Consider the following 24,385-nt stretch of genomic DNA (forward strand, 5'->3'; position numbering starts at 1 on the left):
ATGATCAAGTTATGACATTTGGATCAAGTTAAGTGCACTTTTTTTTTTTTTTTTTTTACATTTTTCAGTTCGTTTTTACATGATTGGGTGTTACAACTGTAATAAATAACTTCAACTCCCCTGTCGACCAGCAGATGGCGCTACTGGCGCACTGATGGCCTGAAGAGCAGCTGGCGTACACAGTAAAAGAAGGACACCGCTGTGTAAAGGGGAAAGCCATTTTCTCTGTGACCTTTGTGTCCAGTTTTAAAATGCTAATTCACATTTCTTCATGTTCGGTTTAGCTAGTCGACCACGGTCAGTTATTATAACCTGGTATTATCTGTTAAAACGCCTTCTTTAGCGTTATGAATAAGGATAGACGTTACGTTGTCGGTTCTGCGGTTCAGTTGCACTAAAATCATTTTAAACCTGATCACGAACAGATCAAAGTGTGTTTCCGGGTGCTGCATTTAGTAGAACATGAACGAGGACGAAGCCTTGAGAAACTACTGCAGGGAAATGATTTGTCGTGTCCGCAGCAAGCGGCTGCCTCTTCAGTCCTGTGAGGGGAACCGGAGGAGACAAACCCACCGAGCAGCCGGAGGGAGTGACGGGACCCAGAGACGAGTTCCAGCCGAGACCAGAGCTCCCCCAGCGGCGAACCTGGATCTGAGTCACGGAGAACACATCTCCCCCGATCAGTGTCAAGGTCCCGTCCCCCCTCAGCTCATTGCCATGCTGAAGCTCAGAACTTTCACGGAGCAGATGAGGCAGGTCAGGAAACATCCTTTAACCATGTGACTGATGTTTAGATTGAAAAAAAGCCCCTCAGTGTCTCCTTCATGCATTTGTGTTCGGTGACAGGCTGCAGAGGTGGAGCTCCATGATCCGGCTGTTTGCAGTGTCTGCCAGCAGCAACAGGCTTCTCTGGCCTTGAAAACTTTTATCAGGAGAAAGAAGACACAACTGCAGTTCCAAACACTGAAGGGCAGACTAAACACACACTTGAGTGAGTGACTTTAAGGGCAGATCAGCTGTGTGGCAGTTAGTCTGCTTATATTTATGTCAGTTTGACTGATCAGAACCTAAATCTGATTCTTTCTGCATTATAGGATTGGACACTTTTGAGGGAGTTGGTGCAAAATCTCCCAAAGCCCTCCGATGCCCCTCACTGGATTTGGGAGGAACTACTTAGTGAAGATATGCAGGTCACAGCAACCTGGGGTTGCCTTAGCAACCACTAAGGAACGTGGAGTTGCCCTGGCAACAGATGAAATGAGGGGTTACCCTGACAAAAACGCTACAGGAACTCATTTAGCAAGACCTCGCTGTCCTTTTTCAGACAGATAGCTGCAGACATGACGGGCACAGCATTAACACAGTGAAAGGGACAATGATGTGGTGGAGTCAAACATATTCTACCTCTTTATTTTCAAACACAGGCTAAACCCACCCATTTGCCCTGCTCGGCTACAGCTGTGTTTACGTTCACACCACTAAATAACAGAAACAAATATCTAGCCTTTGTTTTTGGTATAAAAAGAACATGCTAACAAGGTTAGTACAAAACAGCTATTTATTTTCTTATCACTGTATTAAATTTAAACACGCAACAATATTCAAAGCAAAATGTGTCTGGCTTTTTTGTCTCCAGTTTTAGTGGTCACTTGAACACTGTAAACATTAAAACAACATTTTGTTGTATTTAGCTTCGCACTTGAACCCATTTTGATATTATATTGGCACAAAAAATACACAACAGACAGCGGAGGCAGAAGGCATGCTCTGCAAAAAAAAAAAAAAAAAAAGGACAGTAAAATATCTAAGGCAATAAACAATAGCAACAGGGGCAACAATCTGGACAAGTTCCTTTTTGCATTATTGCAGTTACAATGTTGAGGGGCTAGTAAACTACTATGGAAGTCATACAGTTACATATAATCACATCCAAAGCACTGAGAAACACAAACAACAAAATGGCATTATCAGATCCTCAGTCGGCTGTTGACAGGTTATGAACAAATTACTAAGACAATTTGTTAAAGTGGGGACTGGATGGAAAATGTCCTGAAAGCACGGACCTGCTTTTTCAGTCATACAGAGAAATGTACATGGCTGATCCTGGATCAGCCTATAGGACCAGTTGCGGTTAAACGCTGCTGAAGGTGTGAGTAGGATCTACTCATCTGGCTTCCTCTTGGGCTTCTTTGGGTTGCGGGAGCGGCTCTTGGCCTTGCATAACGGACAGATGGGAGCATTACGATGAATCTGCTGGTGGCAGGACAAGCAAGCCTGGAGAGAGGGGAAGGAATTTAGAGCAATCGCTTCATTCACTGTCTTTCCTGTTGTGTTGTAGCGATACACAAGCAACACAGTCTAGCAGCATGTAACTAAGCTTATTCTGTCATTAACTGAAATTGAGGCTAGTGCCTAGCGTAGTTTCTTTACCATTTTGTCCATTTTTTTGCACCACCAGGAGCCAATTACATCTTGGAAATTCAGTGCTCTTTTATCATTAAAAAGGAAACTACCAAATGTGCAGCCAAATTAACTGTAACTGGGACTCCAAATTTAATTTTTCCATCTCTGCTGCAGCTGTTTTCAGTCAGCAGAAGCAATACCTTCATAGGTGGTGGCTGCTGTCTGAAGGTGGCCGTCTGGCGGGCATCTTGCTTCCTGGACACCTGGAGCTGCTGTGCTGCTGCAGCGGCGGCAGCGAGGGATTCTGGGATGGTGGGCTCATGCGGCTCCTTCTGCCACTCCGCTTTCTGCTTCTCAAAGTAACTGTTGAAAGCAAGGAAAGAGAAAAAACCTGGCTAGCTTCGATTCTTATCCAGAGCCTATGAATCATCACAGTTGAGATTACCCCATCTACTCTGTGTATGAAGAGATGAAGAGCGGCAAAACCAAACAAAAAAGGGGGACTTAAATTGAAGAACATTATAGTCGAGCTAACACATCCTCTTTTTTTATGTACAGCTCTGAGCAAAAGCACAGCCATTGTGAGATTGTTTGTCTGCATGCGTGCAAGTGTGTCTGTGTGTGTGGGCAGGGGAGGGCTGGGACAGAAATGTGGCCTTGGACTTTATGCCTGACTGGCCCATTTTCAAAAAAAAAGGAAAAAAGTGATATCCCATTTCATTACACTCTCTGGTTTCTCTCAAAATAAGCCTGTGATAGAGTTTTGAGCATTCACAGAACAAATCTGATGTGTTATATTTCTCCTGAACATGATCCACCAAAGGACATCTACGTGCACAAAATTAACACGGTTAATAATTTGGTTTGATAGGGATTCTGTGCCATTTATGTTTTTATACAACTTTATATTTCAGTTGGATTTTTTATTTTCTCTATTGAGGTGTCGAGTGCTCATTTTTGTGCCGATAAATCACGCTCAGATAGTATCGTAAAATGTACCCAACCCCCCCACAGGCCTCTGAGGTGTGATTTAATTTTCTCCAAAACTCCATCACATCTTGTAATACAAGTACAATTACTTATGAAAACAAGTGCAAATGATGGTCCCTAACATCTCCCCAGATATCAGCTTACAGTGATGAGTTGTGCTGCTAAGAAAAACCACTAATGAACAATAGTGATAAGCCACAACTTTGTGAGCATGTCATATTCTCAAACAACATCAAGGAGTATGCCACCAAGAAGGAAAGGAGAGACGACTACCACCTGGCTAGAAATGAACTCATCACCCAAGCTCCCCAACAATACACAGCCAAACTGAGAAGCCAGCCTGCCAATAATGCTGCCAGCACACAGGGCAGCACTGGTTCACTCTTCCTCGCAACCAAAACTTCCCATTTAAGAAGAAAAAAAAAAACAATATTTTGCAGCAGATAAAATATTCTTAAAAACAAAAAAATGTAAAATTAAATTCATTTTTTCATTCCCGAAGTGCTCACAAGACAGCAAGTTTTCCCAAAAGTGAGCAGGAACATCATATTTTTAGAGACATCTGGGGTTTTTGTGACTCAGAATGGGCCTTTGGGAGGAGACTACGCAAGACAGTGAGCATGATCACACCGCATGAAATCTGAAAATCCTCTGATATTTCTGCATATCTGATGAACAACATTCCATTATTATGCTTGAGTAAATGAAACTCCTGTTAACAAAAGTGGTTGCATGTCATCTTGGATGATGTCTCTCACGCACTCCACAACTTGGTGGTCAGCAAGCAGTTTACTAATATTTACTTCTTCAGTTAATACTGTCAGTAATATGCAATAACTATTTCTCTGTGCAACAGCAAAAAAGAACCCCATTAATATTTACTACACTGTATACTTAAATGCGTGTTTTTTTTTTGTTTTTTTTACATCAATGCATGTTTTACATTTTCTACCTATACTTTTCTACTTATGTATGTATTTTAAGGACATATTTTTCTACTTATATTTACCTTAAATTTTATTTTGTGTGGTTTAAATTTCTAAGACTTTGAATGGGAGCAACTGTAACATAAGATATTTCCTCTCAGGGAGCAATAAAGTATTTCAGATTTTTTTATTTATTTATTTTTTTAAATTTACCACCACCAAAAATGTCTCCATGACAGAAAATTCCTGGTAATGACTGTTAGTGAGGGACCAGATCAGTTACCACCTGGCAGTCATTACTGGAAAACTAAGTCTGTATTTTTGTCTGTATTAGGAAGAAAAAAGATTCTCGGATATAAAATCTACATCTTTCTACAACTGTCCTAGCATACAGAAAGTGATGCTCAGTAAGGATCAGCCGATTATCAACCTGGCCAATTACTGTGGCCTGTATTTGCATTTTTCTGATCATCTGTATCATCATTATTATTAACCAAATACCAATAAAATAACAAGCACTCAGAGAGCGCAGCACTCCGTCAAGGCTGCTCAGTTGTATGGTTTCCAATGGATGAAATCTTTTTTAAAAAATCTGTGATCTGCAGTGGTCGATTTGTAGCAGGATTCCAAGTAGTAGGATTGTTGTCATAGTTACAGTGACACTGTGCCGCTAACTCGCAATGACAAATCTTTAACAAATTCGTGGATCCAGACTATAAGCTGTATCACTGCCAAAATCTAATCAAGTGGTCCTTATGTCATTTCTGACCTTCCCTGGAAATTTCATCCAATTTCGTTAGTCCGTTTTTAAGTAATGCTGTGCACAGCCAGACAGACAAACCAACGCTGATCGTCACGTAACGCCGCTGCATCCCTTGGCCAGCTCTCGCCCCATCTATAGTCTCTCTGTAGCTCAAACAATGTCCCGCCCACAGCACTTTCTGATTGGTTACATGCCACGACTAACAGCCAATTAACACTGAGCTGCTGTTCACAGACAGGGACCGACTAGCGCATTTGCAGAGCGGAGCAGTGTTTCGCAAGTGAGGTACTAGGTAATGCATAAGTTGTGAGAAACATTGAAATCTTACACCAGCATGTCTAGTTTCCACATTACAATAAAAGAGCCAAAATAGTTTAGTTGTTAGTGTCACCTTTTCTGCTGACAGAGCTAGGCTAAGGTTATCACTATGAGGTTTGGTGTGTCTCTTAGCCTGCAGCTAACATTATTTGAAGTGCCTGTAACCTCTGCCTACTTTAGCAGTCTCCGGCCAACAGACATGTCTCTCTTCCGGAGACACTGAGTGCAAAAACTGAGCAAGACGCACAGCCATCATCAGGACATTAGCTACGTTCACAGTGGCTAAAGCTATGCCCAGAGCTCGTAGCTAAATTAGCAAGCAGCTGCGAACTACCCTCAGTCTGTGGAAAAAAATGACATATAATCCCTTAACATATGGACCTTTGTAGGTAAGAAATGTGATAGAACTGTGAAAGATTAGCTAAAAAGAGAAGTACAGCAGATTTAACTGCAGGAGACTTAAATCTCATAACAAACAGAGGAGAGCGTCTTAGCATCATGTGTCGCTCTGACACCATCAGTCCTATTTTTATTATTTGTATTCAGTTACAATAATCATTAATATTCGATTAGCCTAGTTATGAATGGACGACAGGTTCCCTGCTGTCACATGCTGTCAATATATAACATCTAATGGATATTGATCTCTAATACTGGTTATTGGTTTTTCTTAATGAAGCTCTCACGATGCAACATAATGAAGCAACATGTTTACGGTTGCTATTGGTTTCCAGTGGTATAAAATCCCGTTGTTTAATTCTCCGTCCCCCATTGAGGCCGACATCCCCTGAGTCTTGGCTTCTCCACTACCAGTGTTTGAGTCCCCCCATTTCTGCTGGTGAGGACAGCTCCCAACGCCCCGTTAATGGTCGCTTTTTACAAATGATGTGGGAGAATACGGAGACAGAGTTCTTCCAATTTTATAACTCTTATTTTGGTATTTGTTTAAGTTTCATATCAGTATCAGACCTGGAAAAAGAACAAATAAAACAAAAACCCCCCACATATCTGTGAATCACTAATGCTTGGTGACTGGTCAGCAGCACGTTCACACTTTTCTACAAAGCAAAATTTGCATGATGAGATTAACAAGGCCACTGCTTTGCCTAGTGATACCCGAAGGTCTCCTACTCCAAAACTGGGACAAACTTCACTTCCATACTTCAAGACCATCAACTATAATGTACTCTATATTAAACAGCATGATATTCCACTGTTGATGGATGTCTGCAGTTTGTATTCCTTGATGTCTACTCATCAGAGCTCCGATGAGGCTCACAGGGACTTTGTGAAGCTTGAAATGGGCTTGCTACTCAGCACCATTAGACAGTTTCTGGATCTAGAGTGTCTGGACAAATGGAATGGAAATACTGAATTTCTAAATAGGCTTGTTCATCAAAAGAATAAGTATCAGATACATCACTTTAAACATGAATATATTCCAAAGTCCTTCACAATACCAACAAGACAAAAACTTTTTTCTTAAAGGAAATTCCTAAATGATTTTTAAAAAGAAAAAAATACTATTGTGTTGGCTTAGCTTCTCTGTCATCCCAAAACAATGGAAGGGAATGGGATTCTGTTTGGATCTGAAGCATCTGTAGATTACAATGTTGTGGTTGTACACATCTGTCAACCACTCAAGCTGTGATTTACAATCAAGTCTGTCCAGAAACTGAGGCTGCACATCCCAGTGAAATTCCACATGTTGTTGGTATTATCCACCATGTCGACTACCTACAGCATCTAAGGTACCTTCGGTGTTTTCGGTTTGAGAAAAAGGTAACATCAAATTTTCCGAATTCTGGAATAAACTTGTTAGTGATGTATCCATTCTCATGACAGTCCTTCTCAGAACATCTATACAACAGAGCTGCAACTATTAATTAATCTTCTGGCTTCTTTACTCCTCTATGAGCATAAACAGAATATCTTTGGGTTTAAGACAAAACAAGACATCTGTCTGTTTGGGAAACACTGACTGATATGCAAGCAACTAATGGATTAACCCCCAAAAAAATTATCAACAGTTTAATCAATGAAAATAATTGTCAGTTGCAGCTCTAAAATGGAGTCGCCACAGTTTCAAAGAGAGCAGTGTCTGTAATCATGTCTCTGATCAAAGCGTTTTAAGAGGTCGCAGTGACCCAATAATTCTTTTGACCACCAAAGACAACAACAGAATCTTCCACTAAATGATAATCACTCCCTCACAGCTATACTGTATGATATTTCTGTTCTCAAAAGTACTCGGCAATGTGGTCTGAACTTGTGATCCAATAAAACTCCAGTTGTTCCAGATTCTTCATCCTTCAAGGCTTTGGTCATGCTACTTATCAAGTCCAAAATATATCTCCCTGCTAAAATCCGTGGGTCATTCCGCCCCAATTCATCAAATGCCCATCTTCAGTTTTTCTTGGAAGTGTTGAATATTGAGTCGTCATGTCGATTTTTGCACGGTTTTCTGAGCACCAATCTGTGGACCAATGTTTGAAGTGGCATAATTTGAGAAGTAATGTAGCTAGAGTCCTAAAATTTAGCAGTCTCATCGATATGTACATATGGTTGTCAATGGTACAACCCTGCTTTGACAGAATAATGCTAACCAGTTATATGATGGTAAAGATTTGGGCACAAAAATGTCCATGTTTCTGTCTACTCTGATATTATACCAGCCATAAAATCGTTATTTTTCATTTGTACTGTGATTGGATCCAATAATAGCTTTAAAAATGTTGATTATGGTGCCAGACAGAGGCATACTTAATGAGAAACAAATCACTAAAATGATGTTTTTTTTGCATTTATGGCCAATACTTGAACATGCATTGAGCAGGTATGATAGGTGAAACCATTCCAAACATGGTCCCAACTGGAAGATTGATATAATATTGTCACTGGGCTAAAATAAAAATCATGTTACCATAAGCAGTTGCGTCTATGTTTATTATCTACACGTCAGACAATATTTTTTCATTTGTTTTTGCTTCCTTTATCAAGATCTGCTTAATTATAAACTTTACCTACATAGAAAGCAATCATTGCTTTAATCATACATTAAAATGGTGCACTAAGTTATTAAAATTAAGGCACACTCTTTTACAGTCTCCTCCAACTGACCTTTTCATCTCAAGTATTGATGGCCAAGCATTTCTAACCTTCTTAGAATAAACCTGAGACATCTGATCTGCGATCCCCTGTCCTACTTTCTTCGCTGATACACCCTCACCTTATTGAAATCCAACCCTTGCATTGAGCTGATAACTGCCAACAGATTAATCTCAAACACAAGATCTTTTAGACCTGTTAACAACACGTCATCCAAATTCTTCCTCGCTTTTTCTTTTTTAAAAAATTACATCGCAACCAGATTGCTTGTCTTACTATCTCATGGCTACAAGTGTGTAACATCTGTCAAAAAGGTGATCCACATGCTTTCATACATGCAGCTATTATGACTATCTTCCATTGATTTATTTTTGAATAATAGCAAGATATCAATAACAAACTTGCTTCATCACTCTTACACAGATGCCGTCATCACAGTCATAAATTGCAGCTCATTGGGGTCTGTTGCTGCTTGGATGTAGTTCATCTGTAATACTGTACTGCTATTCTTATTAACATACCGAAGCAATAGTGTCTAAGGGACAGCACTATAGTAGTTCTCTTTGACCAGGTGGAAAATTTAATTTGGATATGGGTCGATTTCCTCACAGTCACTTACTACACGTGCTGTGCAACAAGACTTTGTTCCTGCATATATTACATACTGTAATATATTGTTTCTAATTGCATTTTATCCTGTAACGCTATGTTGATGGACACTGAAATGTCATCTGCTGCTGAAATTATTCTGTGAAGCATGCTACTTGAAATATTACCGCTGACTGATAAACTGCATTTTCATTGTCATCACAATACAAATGTGCGCAACACACACATTGCAAAAGGCTGCCTGAAATACGAAGAATGAGAAATATGTATTTATTTACACGTGCCATGCATTCACACGCAGCGTGTTAACATGTGACCCAACTGATGGAGCCCTGGATACATGAGCCATACATTCACACCATTCGGCTTAGCAGATGAAGTCCCAGCTAGTAGGCAGCTACCTTCAGATTAAATGATCTCAGTTTGGGGGCATCAGCGAGGGTAGCAAGCACAACAGTTGAGGAAGTACAGGAGGTTGGAAGAGAATATTTTAAAGAGAGAAGGGAACCCTGGTGTTTTGCGTGGGAAAACATACGTAAACATAAAAGTGCAAAATAAAAATTGTTTATGGTTTGCTTTGGTGGCTCATGTGAACAAAACTTTTGTGCTAATCTGAAATAAATTGGGTGCAGAAGCCTCTCTGTTACCAAGAAAAGTTTTAAGAGATTTGTCAATGCACTGTAAACTCTATCAAACGACATCTGTTCAGAAGAATTTCAGAGGACCTTTCATGCACTTTGTGTGTTTGTTTATGTGTGTGTGTACTGACTCCAGGGAGAGCTTCTCCTCTTCCTCGTTCAAGTTAGGGAGTCTGTGTAGACCTAAAGTCATCCTCAGGGCATCGACATGCTCCTTCAGTGGTTTATACTCATCATGCAGGCGGCGAGTTGTCTCTAGCAGTTTATTTAGGTCATTCTCTGACTGCTTGATGGTGCTCTCCATCTGAAAGAACAGCGGTTGATATTTGAGAAATAAATGTAATATGCTCAGTATAAATTGTTCCAAGGGGGCACCTAGACATAACATCGTTCACACTGATAATAACACAGAAACTGCATTCACAAATTTCCGTTATACACCACCAGTCAAAAGTTTGGACACAACTTCTTACTTGTTGGTTTTTATTTTATTATTTTCAACATTGTAGATTAATACTAAATACATCAAAACTATTAAAGAACATACATGGAATTGTGTTGTAAACAAAAAACTGTTAATCTTCAGTATTAATCTACAATGTAGAGAATAATCCAAATAAGTAAAAAGCATTAAATGAGAAGGTGTGGCCAGATGTTTGACTGGTAGTGTACATAATTGGTCTAGCATTGCTATTCTCTATGCTGTTGTGAAATTACATTCATCTGGCATTCAAAATGTGACTTCAGCAACGTTTCCTTTATAGAGGGTGCTCCTCTCTGAGAACAGTACCCACTCACCACATTGATATCTGCATGGATGAGACGCAGCTCCTCCACATGTGCCATTTTCTCCTGTAGAAGGAGATCCATCTCTTGTTTGTACTCTTTGAGATGTTTCTCCTCAGACTCCAGAGCCTCAAATTCAATCTTCAGACGAGACTTGATTTTCTGCATCTGGATGGTCTTGTTCCTGCAGACAAAAGACACAAGAAGAAGACGGTAATCAACATCTATCTATTCACCTTATGTCTGAACAAAAGAACTCAAAACCAATGTAAAAGACGCAAGCTGTCAAGTTATCGAAGCTACTCCATCCCGTCCGAAAAAATGCAAAAGTGACAAATATTCCAACTAAAAAAAGCAAGGAGACCTGAAAAAACACACTTTTCCATCATTGTTAAAATCTTTCGGCAATAATGTTAAACAGAATGACCCATTCCATTAATTCAATCAGACCATGACTTTATTTGTTGTGTTCATTAAATCACTGAATATAAAATTATTTTGCAAAAGTGTTGTTGTAAGGGAGACTTCTTTTCAACCAAGCACCTTTCTCCAACTCTGTTTAGGAAGTTAATGACAGACTGCTAAGCTAAGGAGCTAGCTTAACCACAGCCATGATTAGCAGCGCACATCTGGCATTTTTGTTGTTTCACATCTGGAATGTTGGTGCATGTATGAACCCTTTACGCCCTTTAGCGACAGTTTGTGTGTTTTGTCTAGTGTGCAGCCCGTCTGCCAACCCTGTCAGAGACGCAAAACGAGAGCAGCACAGGCCTATTAATGAGAGAATTCACAGCAGACTGGCTAATATTAGCTAGCTCAGTAACAAAAGCGCAGCCAAAGGGCTTAATGCTCGGACAGCTAGCGTTAGCTAAGGTGAGCTTTCTCAGTACGAGCCACACATCTGGCAGCCATTAAATACATCCTACTGCCAAGTCTCACCGTATTTCCAGGATATTCTCCAGTTTACACATTATTTCTTGTTCGTCCGCCATGGTTCGCCAGTCTCCTTGTCGTTCAGCCGGACAGTCGGGTTACCCGCAAGGCCACGGTGCTCTCCTTGTTGATAAAAACACAATAGTCGGCGTGAACGCGCATACGAGCACGCGTCCGCACCGTGAAACTGAGGCTACGTAAAGACGAGTGGAACCCTGAACACCCCTCTGCTACTCACTACCCGAGCGGATCTGGACCACTGAGTGTGTGTGTGCACTTTGTCTGAAACAATGGGATGGAAACAACTCAGCTACACAGGGTCAGTACAAGTAACACCAGATGAGCCATTAATAGCTCAGAATACTGCAAAACAAGAGGAAAACACAGAAAATCTGCATGAGTATCATTGTATCAGAACATGTTTTACCTTGGCTGTCAGGGTTTTAGCAAGTTATTCACGTTCGATCACGGTAGGTAAAAATAGCAACAACAACAAAAATACACACAGATAGATCACACATATGACACAGTACAGCAGAATGCAGCAAATAGATAGATAGATGTTGGTACACACATTTCAGAAAGAGTGCTGCTATTACTACTGTAATATTGTGATGTTATTGTAACACTTCCCACATCTGCTTCAGTTGCTGGAACTTGAAGTCCCACAGGATGTGAGCTCTGGTGGGAACTTCGAACACAGATATACACAGATCACACATATATGACCCAGTACAGCAAAATGCAGCAAATAGATAGATAGATAGATAGATAGATAGATAGATAGATAGATAGATAGATAGATAGATAGATAGATAGATAGATAGATAGATAGATAGATAGATAGATAGGAAGTATTTAAATTCTACACAGTTGCCAGGTCAAATCAAAATGAAGCTACTTTTTTGCATTGACCATGTCAACTCCTTTTCTTGAGTTGTGTCCTTCCCTTAAAGCCCATGTTCAGATGACACTCAGGTGGATTTGACCTTCTCATCAGAGGCTTATTCAAGGAAATCACCCTGCAGCCACTGTTCACATGTTAGAAATATGACTGTGCTGCAAGTCTCCAGCAGGACATTTCTCACTAAGTATGTAGCAATGGCTCAAAGGCCATGACAATCAGCGCTCCTTAGCCTTGTTTAGACTTGAAGTAGTTCTTCAAAACTCTGAGGTGTGTTTCGGATTCATTATGCTGGTGCAGAATGAATCCTTCTTCATAGAAATGCAAACCAGACAGAGCATAGCATGACTCTGACAAATAGAGTGCTACTTCTCCTTGGTTAGAGTGGAGTCACTTCAGTGCAGGTACCCAACCCCAGAGAAGGTTAAAGGTACCTACCCTTGAATATTCTCACCACCATGTTTTTATCTGTAGGTTTGATACATTGTAATATCAGTCTTTCTCCTGTTTCTCTCACTACATTCACCCCTCTGTTACTACTAATCTCAAACTTGGATGTGAAATGCTGCTATGCTTTAGCCCACCCAAAGTGTTTGGCCTTGTTTTCCGTCATGAGAGATGGTTCAGAGACACTTCTCATCCTCCGAGACCACTACTAGACAGCCTTGTCTTTATTTATTCTTTCTTTTTTAAAGTCAATTCTGTATTCCTCATGAAGCTGCTTTTCTATCAGTGAGTGAACAAGAATTGATGTAGATTGATCTTGTGATAGTGTGCTCACTGCTCCTTCAGATATATTCAGTCTATCCATGATTTGATGCTGAGAAAGACCACTTTTGCTCAGAATAACAATTTGACTTCTCACACTTTCACGGATCTTTCACTGATCAAATCCAACAGAGTGTCATCTGAGCACTGCTTCAGTGGAAGAATACGACTCAACAAAGTCTGGCATTTGTGCAAAGGATGTAACATAGTCAATTTTACAAATTTGCTTTAGTTTAACTGCTGATCCGTGAAACAAAATCTTAAACATTTCTTCTTTATTTCATCTTTCAAAATGTTTCTAAATCCTCAAACTTTATACACATGACATACAAAGAAGTGGAACATAGAAATGGAAAGCAGAAACTTTCACCTGAGGTACATGTATTTCAGAATCATACCAGACAGAGTGCCTCATGTATTTAGCTATGTATTAGTAAAGCAGAGGATATTTACAATTATAATTTAACATTAGTTATCTCAGCCTAAGTGCCCTCAAAATCAAGAAAAGATAAATAAATAAACACTCTAATTCAACATTTTGTCCTCACTAACATTAATTTCCAGGTAATGTACAAATCAAATACAACTCTACCTAAAACCCAGCATCACTGTTATAACAGTAGCAGTGCTACCTTTATATGTATAGTAGAGTTCATGCAGCAAATGCACCTGAGAATTTAAAAAACTTAGAAAAAATAACAGTAAAATACAAAAATTCATAAAAGTGTAGATTTCATACATGAAACTACAAAATAATTACATGAAGTGGGCATAAAAAGACACACTGGAAGGTTTATTTTGAAGCTATCTGCTGAATCCGATGTTTGACCTCCTGGAAGACCGATGACGCAGAATGCAGCATATCTGTACATCTTAGTTCTACTCTGGGGAACAATTAGGTGACTGGAGTTCTCGAAGGGGCAAATCTAGCCAACATATCACAAAAAGAGTCAGGAGCTGGTCCATGAAGAGAACTGAGAGGGAAATCTAAAAAACTCTATAATGAATAGGGAGCCATTGAAGAGCCTTTAAAAGTGGAGCTCTCTGTGTTTAGTTTTGACGAGAAGGTGTACTGGTAGATTTTGGATCATCTAAAGTATGACATATGCTTTAAACATTAACTGAAAGGATTATTAGATTATAGAGGAATGCGTTGGCATCTTCACTGCTACTGGAACATCAGGTACTACCGACTTACTTTTGATTTGTTTCCCTTCATGAACAGGTCAGGAGTACAAAGGTCATATCTACATTCTGGAGGATTGATACACAGTCAAAACCTAATCAATTTAAAAAGGCAGAAGTGTTCAAGGAAGGTGAAGGCTGCCTCTTTAAAACGTGTGGGCCCGAGTTGCCATTGGATTAACTAAGGAGTTCTTGGGAACAATACAATGGCCCATTCTCACTCAGCATAATCCTTGTAGGTATTGCAAGCAGTTTCATATGACTCTGAAGAGAAAAGGGCTACAACAAGCGCCTATCCGAACAAGTGTCTCGGCTACAGATTAAAAAAATACAAATGTCAACTGTAAGTAGCACTTATTTATTGTTTCTATGCTTATTTTTATTGTCTTTCATGTATAGTTTAAACGTTGAAATTACAACTTCACTGCATTTTGTTAAGCTGTTCTATGAAAGTTACACGAAGGTATTAATCTGTAGCTCTTAGACTTGATTTGAAGCTTTCTTTTTTGTTTTTTTGTTTTACTGTAGCACAAATTGGAATATAATGCCCTGCAGCAAAAATGTTTCTAATTTGGTGCCTTCGTATGCCTGGATTTATTGCAGCATTGCTAAATTATCTATATAAACCAAACAAGTGTAGTTTTAAGCTGTCTGTTCTTATTTTCATAAATATTCATTGAAACACGGTGTTCAGCAAGGCTAACAACTACATTATTATTGTTGCTATTATTATTAAAATGGGCACTAATGGAAGACAACTTTGTTTAATACATCTGAAAACGGTTTATGAGGAATGGAGCAAACAATTTCTTGTCCGTGTTGCTTTTTTTTTTTTTTTTTTTTTTTACTGTTTCACAAGCTGGTCTTTAGCAACAACTGTGAACATGTGCTGTATATGGTGTCACTGTTTTGACCCGTCATTAATACTTATGCATCATGGAACAAACTCCGTGTTCTCAGTTAAGTCTAAAATACACTGTGGACTTCATTTTTTGATTGTAGTCCCCACCAACATCTTGCGATTGGATGCTCCTGGTTGAACAGAAGAATGTAAGGAACACTCTTTTTGGTCATTTTGCTATCAAAGAAACCAACAAATGTCGCATTGTTTCAAAGAACAAACAATGTTATTGCAGAATTGCTCTTTTTTTACCCAGTTGTTGCTCTGTATGCTCCTGCTTGATGCTTCTCCAGTGACACAGATGAACGAACAGCAGGGAGCTTTTCCTCCTGTATCTCAGTGTGAGTGTTTTTTCTGGCAGATAAATGTCCGAGTTACAACCATGGATGCAGAGCTGGAGTTTGCCATTCTGCCCAGCACAACTGGCAAACAGCTTTTTGACCAGGTACACTATGCATTACAATCAGCAGGTGCTTTGACAGAGGAAAATGTGATTCCAATTTATGTTTACTGATGTGTATAGATAGTGAAGACGATCGGGCTGAGGGAAACATGGTTCTTTGGCCTTCAGTATCAGGACAGCAAAGGCTTTTCCACCTGGCTTAAGCTGAACAAAAGGGTGAGGTGAAAGTTTGCATGTAAACTTTACATCCCTTAATGACTTGATTTAAACGTAGATTTTCTGCGATTGTGGTTTTGCTCATGCTACTGTGGCTAATATGAGGCTAATTAGTGTTTATTTATTTATTCTGGCATCCCATTGCTGTGGGGGGTCGATCCCAGGTGACAGCTCAGGACGTGAAGAAGGACAACCCTTTGTTGATCAAGTTCAGGGCCAAGTTTTATCCCGAGGACGTCGCCGACGAACTGATCCAGGAGGCAACGCAGCGCCTCTTCTTTCTGCAGGTTGGAGATAAGTGCTTGTACTCGAGTATATTTACAGGAGTATCTCAGTCAAAACAAAATGCTGAACCTGTCTTAACAAGCTGTGGGGGTTCCATGATGACTCAGACAGACCCCTCGTGGGTTTCCCATAAGGGAGAATGTGCACACACAGGCACAATAAAAGGCGCTCTAGAGAAACATCAGAACACACAGGGTTTCTCTCCCTGTGGAACAAATTGACATAACATAACATAACATAACATAACATAACATAACATAACATAACATAACATAACATAACATAACACAGGATTTGACTGTCACAACAAGCATTTCTGTCTCCATTCTGTTTTAGGTGAAAGAAGGTATCCTAAATGATGACATATACTGTCCTCCTGAGACTGCCGTACTTTTGGCCTCATACGCAGTTCAGGTCAAGCAAGGAGACTACAGGAAAGACTATCACGTACCGGGATACCTCACAAGAGAGAAGCTGCTGCCACAGAGGTAGAGCACCCTGTGCATATTAACCGAAGTTCACCTTATTTCTCGTTTCTGTCATCTAAATTCTAACTGGCGTGTCCTCTTTGCTGATGAAACCAGGGTTTTGGAGCAGCACAAGCTGAACAAGAGTCAGTGGGAGGAAAGAATCCAGGTGTGGCATCAAGAGCACAAAGGAATGCTGAGGTACCGAAATCTCACCACGAAACGTGTTAAAGCACTTTTTGCAAACAAAATATTCTCTATTTCATTAAACTTTATTACATTACAGAGAGGATGCGATGGTGGAGTACCTGAAGATAGCCCAGGATCTGGAGATGTATGGTGTCAACTACTTCAGCATCAAGAACAAGAAAGGGTCTGAGCTGTGGTTAGGAGTGGATGCTCTAGGGCTGAACATCTATGACAAAAAGGACAAGTAGGTCATAATTCAAGAACTTAAAGTTTGTCTCCGGTTTTTGAATTAACCCCTAGCAACTCATCTCTGTGCATCCAAGTTACATATTTAGATTTTTTTTTTTTGATCTTAAAGTGTCCTACATGTAAATCTACGCGACTGCTTCATCTAGAATGCACAACTCATTCCTCTGTCCACTCACCCCTCCTCACTTGCTGCAGCTCAAGCACACCTGCTCATCTACAACTCTGCTCGAACACTGTAAAACTGCTCAATGCTGCACAATGGCAAATTGCAGTACTGGAGTAATTCAGTTGGAGCCAGAAAATGATTCCGAGGAAGAGTAATAGTTCAGAAAACTCCATCCTTCAACCATCCTGTAAATTGACAGAATTGGTTCTTTGGGTTTGTTTTGTATGAAAGTATGAAAGTTTCTGAATCTGTGTTTTTTGAGACTGTCATCAGCCCACTGTATCTCCAAGGTGTTGTGTTGACTGCTTATTTTGTACTTCTAATGTATACAAAAATCGTTAAATAGATATGTTAACAAGGTAAACAGGTTTCAGTGGACAAATTTATTACACTCAAAGTCTGCCATCTATTAGTAGATTCATTACAACTACTGGCAGCATTAAAATTATTTTTTAAAGAAACATTCATAGCCCTAAAAGGATTGTTCCAATAACTTTCTTTAATCTGGCATCACTATGGGTTTCACATTTCTGAGGTGTATCAACAACTATTGTTGCTCCAATATTCTCACTCCTAACCAAAAACCTACAAAAGCACCATTCTGTGTTTTGGTACTTCTTCTATTTAAGTTCTGTCATGCCAACATGCGCAAATAAATGCTGAACATGTTATAGTCACTGTGAGCATGTTTGCATGCTGATGTTGGTATTTAGCTCAAAGCACAGCTGCCTCACAAAGCTGCCACAGGCTCTCAGTGTAGTTATTTTGTGTTTTCAACAAGCTTACATCTGTTAAATTTACCATACATCATGTCATAATGCTAAATTTCACACATATTTAACAGGATGACCCCAAAGATTGGATTCCCCTGGAGTGAGATCAGAAATATTTCCTTCAATGACAAGAAATTCCTCATCAAGCCGATTGACAAGAAAGCTCCGGTATGTCAATAGAGCGTTATTAATAGTGGTAACTTCAAATTCAGTGAGACATCATTATTATCTGAAACACATGTCTTTGTTACTGTCAGGTCATACTACAGGGTAGCTCATTTTGTGGGAAGTTTGCTCTTTTTTCCCCACAAATACTAGTCAGTTAAACAGAATGCCTTTTTTTGCAGCTTGATGGTATGTTGAACAAAGAGCTTATCTTAGCTTAACTCGATTCATGGATGCTTGTGGATGGGATTAAATAGTTGTTCATTCCACTATTTAGAGTACTCATTATCTTAGCATTAGCAGTTTTTATGAAAACATTTTCACAACTAAGATCCTACAAATGCGTCTTGAGAGATATGCCTATTCATATTTATTCCCTGTGGCTGTAAACAGGAGGTGCGAGAGAATCCCATTTTTTTGTAACTGCTGAAAATTTTGCAAATGCATAAATTACAGCAAGTAGTGTAATGAGAGCAGCTGCTACTTGATCTCATTTACAAACATGAGTTTAGCCTCTCAGTCCAACTTGCCTTCTGACTGCATGCACAGATTTAAGGAAGGCATCCAAGAGTTTAGAAAAATTAATGAAATCCTCAGAAACAAAACTATCATTTTGGATTATTTAAACCGATGCTTAGCTATGAAACAGATCTGATGTGCCAATGGCGCATCATAAATCAGCCCTTGGGCAGTCACTGATTGCTGATTTTTGTTTGCTGTAGGACTTTGTTTTCTACGTACCTCGTCTTCGCATCAACAAACGTATCCTGGCGCTGTGCATGGGGAATCATGACCTGTACATGCGCAGACGTAAACCTGACACCATTGAAGTGCAGCAAATGAAGGCCCAAGCCAGGGAGGAGAAGAACAAGAGACAAATGGAAAGGTAAGGGAATAATGAAGGCTTATTTTTTTTACAGTTTACAATGTGTTCTCTCTGCTTTAAGAAAGAACTGTCAGGAGTTTTTTAGTTTTTTTTCAGATGTGTATTTATGCACAATTCTCCTGTCAGGGCTCTGCTCGAGAGTGAGAAAAAAAAGCGAGAAAATGCTGAGAAGGAAACAGAGAAGATTGCTCGTGAGACCATGGAGCTCATGGAGAGATTGAGACAGATTGAAGAACAGACAAAGAGAGCTCAAGATGGTCTGACAACTTTCTGAATACAAATGTTTCTGAACTTTAGCTTTATTTTCTCTGTTAAATAATAGTAAAAAAATATCTTGATATATTTGAATTTCACCATTACTGTAAAGCTCATACTATGTCGGCATGTTTGGGTGTGTTGAATGGTTGTGTGTTGGGTGTTTTTGTGCACATGTGCACGTTTCTTTCAGAGCTGGAGGAGCAGACCCGTAGGGCGCTTGAGTTAGAGAAGGAGCGAACAATTGCTCAGGAGGAGGCTGAGCGCCTGGACAAGGACCGTAGAGCTGCAGTAGAGGCTAAAGCAGCCCTGCTACACCAGTCTGAAAGCCAGATCAGGAACCAGGAAAGCCTGGTACTCATGCACAACGTGTTTTCATTTTTATTCATTTTCAGGTGAACAGAATAAATTATACTAGCGGATTTTCTCAGAATCTAAAGCACTGAAAAACTCGATGAGAAAAATTATATTATTCCTTGGGCAAGGACTCACTGATCAAGTCCTCAAAACTAGAAACAACTTAGTCCACTTACATTATTGTTATGCTTGATTTTAGAGAATTCTACTTGATGGTATATTCAATCTATCAAAAAAAAATTCATCAGCAGTTTCATTTGAAAGACATGAAACTGAACCACGAAGCTGCATATAAACATACATTGTATGTGCACACACAGACACACACACATTCTCTGTGACACACTTGCACCTGTACAAACAGAACACAATGACCTTAGATCAGGAGCACTTCTAACTCCCTTTCCATTTGTGTTCATGATTGTATAGGCCACTGAGCTGGCAGATCTTACCTCTAAGATCTCCCAGCTGGAAGACGCCAAGAAGAAAAAGGACGACGAGGCTAAAAGATGGCAGAAAAGGGTAAATGAAAGAACCACGAGAAAGAGAGATAAAGAATGAATCAAACATGAGCACAGAGGGATGGATGTCTGACACCAGACAGGGATAAAAAAGAAGCAAAGCATCAACCAAAAACAAGTACATTTTGTCTGAATTTTACCCATGTCACTGCATTAACAGTGAAACAATCCTCAGCACTGGAGAGCTACTGTTGGCCAAAGGAAACCATCCGTCCATCCATTATCTAGACACCGTTCAATCCTCATTAGGGTCGCGGGAGGCTAGAGCCTATCCCCAGCTGACTTAGGGAGAAGGCAGGAGACACCCTGAACAGGTCACCAGTCAATCACAGGGTTACATATAGAACCAAACACTCACATTCACACCTATGGACAATTTAGAGTTACCAATTAACCTGAGCATGTTTTTGGACTGTGGGAGGAAGCCGGAGTTTGCTGAGGAAACCCACGCATGCACAGGGAGAACATGCAAACTCCATGCAGAAAGATCCCAGGAAGGCCGGGACACAAACAAGGGATCTTCTAGCTGCAAGGCGAAAGTGCTAACCACCAAGCCACTGTGAAGCCCCCTGAGGAAACTATTAGTCCTAGATGCAAATGTTAACAAAGATAATGCAAAGCGAATGCAAACCATACCAGCACAAAGAATAAGGAACACAATGCTGAACGTGCACGTAATCTTCAGAGTGGTACTGCTAGTGTTGCTCTTAGATCTGCTTTTGAACAATGTAGGTGCATATTGCAATGATAAGAAACTGCTATTCATACAACATATTTGCGAAATTTAGCCTTTGATCGTGAGCACTCTACTAAAACATTTTAACCTGGGAAGGGGATGGTTGTCCAAAATATAATGTGTCTTCATATGCTAGTTTTGGTGTCATTTATATGTTTATTAATGACCAGAGAAAGAAAAAAATACAGTCTCTATGTATTTGGGACCAAAAGCAATCCAGCTATCCCTCATTCTCAAACAGTAACTGCATATTTTTCAGTCTTGTGGTACAGGTCATTATTTAGAATGGACTGCGCCTTGTTTCAAATAGTGAATTATCAGGTTTTTGGGAGCACATTTACTAGGCTACTTGAGCTCACTGCAAGTCCTGTGTGTTGACAGGCAATGATGGTAGAAGCAGATTTGGAGCGAACCAAAGAGGAGCTGAAAACTAAACTGATGGGTGTCCACATCCAGGATTCAGTCCACACCCACATGCACGACCACGATGAGACAGATGAGAGCAGCGCCGAGGCTAGCGCCGAGCTGACTTCTCCGGGCATGGTCCGAGATCGCAGCGAGGAGGAAAGAGTCACAGAAGCTCAGAAGAACCAGAGACTGCAGAAAAACCTCAAGGTAAAGTTAGGAGAAGGAGAATGTCCTGTCTGTTAACAGATTTGCTGGTCTCCTAATCACCTGCTGGTCAGAGGTCATGTTCAGCCTGGGGTTAGCAGTCCCAGGGCTTGTTCTTCACACTCTGTGAACCATTTCTTCTAGTGGTCACATGATGATAGATCCACCAAGACAAGACTGAACTTTATTGTCATCGCACAGAGCACAACAAAATGCAGTTCATGCATATCTGAGCACACTAGAGTGTCCCTGTAACAGTCAGGTTTAAGGAAGGAAGGGATGCTACGGCTTGTATTGCCAACCTTCTGATCAGCAGCACAAAGCCTTAACCACTGACCCACCAAGCCGACCCACAACATACAAAGCCAATAAAGTTCTAGATCCATGGTTCTATGGATGATAATGTTAGTTGTCTGGTTGTCAGGTCACCACTTTGGCCCAGGCTAAAATATAGATAGGTGACAAAGGAAAAAAGATGGTCCTTTGATTCCTACACTGAGTGGCTTTGTTTATACAAGGTAGAGAGTGTAGTTGTCCCCTTTAGAGTAAAGGGTCACTGCAACTACACATCAATACAGATTTGTTCTGATTGATCAACCTGATCATATAATTAAACATTTATATCCTGATGCGAGTGGTCTCTTTCTGGATTATGATGACTCCATCCATAGGGTATAAGGTGTCACTGAAAGATTTGATGAGTATAACAATGATGTGAATAATTTGCTATGGCCTTCGCCATCAATAGATCTAAACCAATTGAACATTTATGGAAGATTTTGGAGCAACAACTTGGTGCTTTGACCATCATCAAAGCAACAAATGAGGGAATATCTCTTGGAAGAACAGTGTTCATCCTTCCAGTAGAGTTCCATAGATTTGGAATGACAACCAATGCCACTGATGTTCTGGTGGCCCAACACCATATTGACACATTTTGTGTTGGTTTTCCCTTCAATTTTCACCCTCTGTATCTCAACAGCCAATGGATGGATCACCATGGTTGTTATCATTGTTAGCATGATAGCATTTAGCTCAAAGCACTGTTGTACTTAGTGTAAGTACAGCCTGACAGAGCTGCTGGCTGTGGAAATGTTTGTCTTATTTCCATATTTCCATATTTCCATAACACCTTCTCTCTTCATTGTGTTTTGAAAGGTGATTATTTAAAAATTGGTTTTATTTATAACATATTTAAGATTAGTTAGAGCCAGTGTATGTGGTTGCGTGACATTTGTCTTACGATACTCAGCTCTGGTTGTTACTTCCTTGTTCTATCTCCTGCAGTTTGTGGTCTGAAAATGGCATTTTGGTCGCTTTCGTTTTAACGTGTTTTGTCACATTCCCTGAGTCATTTGTTGACATCGTCATATAGAGGATTTGATTTTTCTGTAAAGATGGCAGCCTAATGAGCTCCAAAATTATGTTTCACCAGAGCTAAGTGCACTTTGCATAATTAAACATTATTATATTGGTACATTATCATTCTTTTGGTTCCATTCAAGTTGCAAATCTCGTCCTCGGTCTCTATCTCACAGCCAAAACCAGATGTGATGCTGTACAGACGTTTCAGCACAAAAATGGACTTAATAACTATGGACAATAGAGTGTTTTCAGATGGGATTGAGGGGAGTATAGGGGAGAGGGGTAAGGCTTCTGAATAGTCTCCCAGTCTCAGGTAAGAGGATTGTATTCACCGTGTGTTTGTGTTCTTTTTCAGTTCCTGAGCACTGAGCTGGCTGCAGCTGTAGACGAGAGCAAAAAGACCCCCAATGACCTGATCCATGCTGAGAATGTGAAGGCAGGCCGCGACAAATACAAGACCCTGCGTCAGATTCGTCAGGGCAACACTAAACAACGAATTGATGAATTTGAGTCCATGTGAGAGAGTCTACAATCGGCCCACTCAGACCGATGGCTAGATAGGGATAGATGATGGCTTGGATACATGTAGAGATTTTAGAAATTGCAGACTGTTGCATTAGTATTAAATTAACATCACGTAATTGTTTGAATGTGACAACAAATGATATTGTGTTCTGATGTCTCTAAAGTTTACGATTTTCATAGCTTGCCATTTCATTAGAAAACAAGTCACCACTGAGGAAAAGAAAACTGTCCTTGGAAATACATTTTTAATTTCGCACAAACAAAAACCAAACACTCCCAGTCTAGTCTAGTGTTGCAAACAAATAATACTAATTATCATCATTGCTCTTTTTTCTTATTAAAAAAAAAGATTTGCTGTTGTCGATCTGATTAGACACAACTGCAATTTCAGTATGCCATATGGAAAACCTTATCAATGTTGATTAATTGAAGCAATGACATTTAAGGCAATTGTTATTATTCCAACTAGATGTGAAATTCTGTCTTCTTTATCTCGGAAATAAAAACAAAGAGAAACACAATCGGTCTGCTCTGGGTGCGTCAAGTTCCATATGAATGAGTAAGCGTCACCTTCAGTGTGTTCTATGAGGCAGCCTGCTCCCAGTTATCACTTCCAATGCATCCCTGTTTCTCTAATATAAATAAACAGAAAAGCTGCATTGCCACTGGTTGATTCTATAATCCAAAACTTCATCTTAAACCTTCAACTAGAATCAACCAAATGTTCTCAAGCAAGCAATCGCGCTTTTTCTTTATTTGATATTTTTACTGGATAACACTAGGAAATCTGTGAAAGATAACCGGAATTTGAGTGAGTTTGTTTTGATTTATCTAGGGTTTTGTAGTTTGTAGTCTTTTCTATATCATTCTGTTGTTGCTGATTCATCACAAGCTTTATATAAATGAAGCCAAAGCTGTAGATCTCAGGGTTGGGAGGATGGAAAAGATATATCCTCCTTCATACTGAGGTAGACAAATATTGA

The 24,385-nt window shown here is 39.9% G+C and overlaps 2 protein-coding genes across 6 annotated transcripts; one reads left to right on the forward strand and one right to left on the reverse strand.

Moving 5' to 3' along the window:
• Positions 1-1,381: 1,381 nt before the first annotated feature.
• On the reverse strand, positions 1,382-11,621 carry zc4h2 (zinc finger, C4H2 domain containing). The gene is made up of 5 exons (XM_023269537.3): positions 11,481-11,621; positions 10,554-10,725; positions 9,887-10,059; positions 2,604-2,766; positions 1,382-2,274 (listed from the first exon to the last, which is right to left on the reverse strand). Exons 1-5 carry the CDS (start codon positions 11,531-11,533, stop codon positions 2,161-2,163), a joined length of 675 nt encoding a protein of 224 aa, XP_023125305.1. The 5' UTR covers positions 11,534-11,621; the 3' UTR covers positions 1,382-2,160.
• LOC111568070 (moesin-like) lies at positions 11,615-23,923 on the forward strand. 5 transcript variants are annotated; one of them, XM_055016674.1, is made up of 15 exons: positions 14,442-14,674; positions 15,334-15,381; positions 15,594-15,677; positions 15,756-15,851; positions 16,016-16,138; positions 16,473-16,624; positions 16,721-16,804; positions 16,890-17,036; positions 18,052-18,148; positions 18,868-19,031; positions 19,158-19,288; positions 19,480-19,640; positions 20,073-20,165; positions 21,357-21,515; positions 23,233-23,923. In XM_055016674.1, the coding sequence occupies exons 1-15, from the start codon at positions 14,666-14,668 to the stop codon at positions 23,395-23,397; spliced, it is 1,713 nt and encodes a 570-aa protein (XP_054872649.1). In that variant the 5' UTR covers positions 14,442-14,665; the 3' UTR covers positions 23,398-23,923. The 5 variants fall into 5 exon arrangements, with proteins under 5 accessions (XP_035803705.1, XP_054872649.1, XP_023125307.2 ...); XM_023269539.3 differs by having other exon boundaries at positions 14,447-14,674; positions 21,282-21,515; XM_035947812.2 differs by lacking the exons at positions 14,442-14,674; positions 15,334-15,381 and adding an exon at positions 11,615-11,793 and having other exon boundaries at positions 21,282-21,515.
• Positions 23,924-24,385: the final 462 nt, after the last annotated feature.

Source organism: Amphiprion ocellaris, chromosome 13 (assembly GCF_022539595.1).
Source record: "Amphiprion ocellaris isolate individual 3 ecotype Okinawa chromosome 13, ASM2253959v1, whole genome shotgun sequence".
Taxonomy (NCBI): domain Eukaryota; kingdom Metazoa; phylum Chordata; class Actinopteri; family Pomacentridae; genus Amphiprion; species Amphiprion ocellaris.

Bases quoted from the DNA above. Each gene is read 5' to 3' on its own strand.
- LOC111568070 (XM_023269539.3), top strand. The intron at 20,166-21,281 runs GTAAATGAAAGA...GTGTGTTGACAG, and splicing joins CTAAAAGATGGCAGAAAAGG to GCAATGATGGTAGAAGCAGA. The intron at 21,516-23,232 runs GTAAAGTTAGGA...GTTCTTTTTCAG, and splicing joins GACTGCAGAAAAACCTCAAG to TTCCTGAGCACTGAGCTGGC.
- zc4h2 (XM_023269537.3), bottom strand. From the start codon at position 11,533: ATGGCGGACGAACAAGAAATAATGTGTAAACTGGAGAATATCCTGGAA. The intron at 2,767-9,886 runs GTCAGTACACAC...TGCTTTCAACAG, and splicing joins GAGGAGAAGCTCTCCCTGGA to TTACTTTGAGAAGCAGAAAG. The intron at 2,275-2,603 runs GTATTGCTTCTG...CCCTCTCTCCAG, and splicing joins AGCAGCCACCACCTATGAAG to GCTTGCTTGTCCTGCCACCA.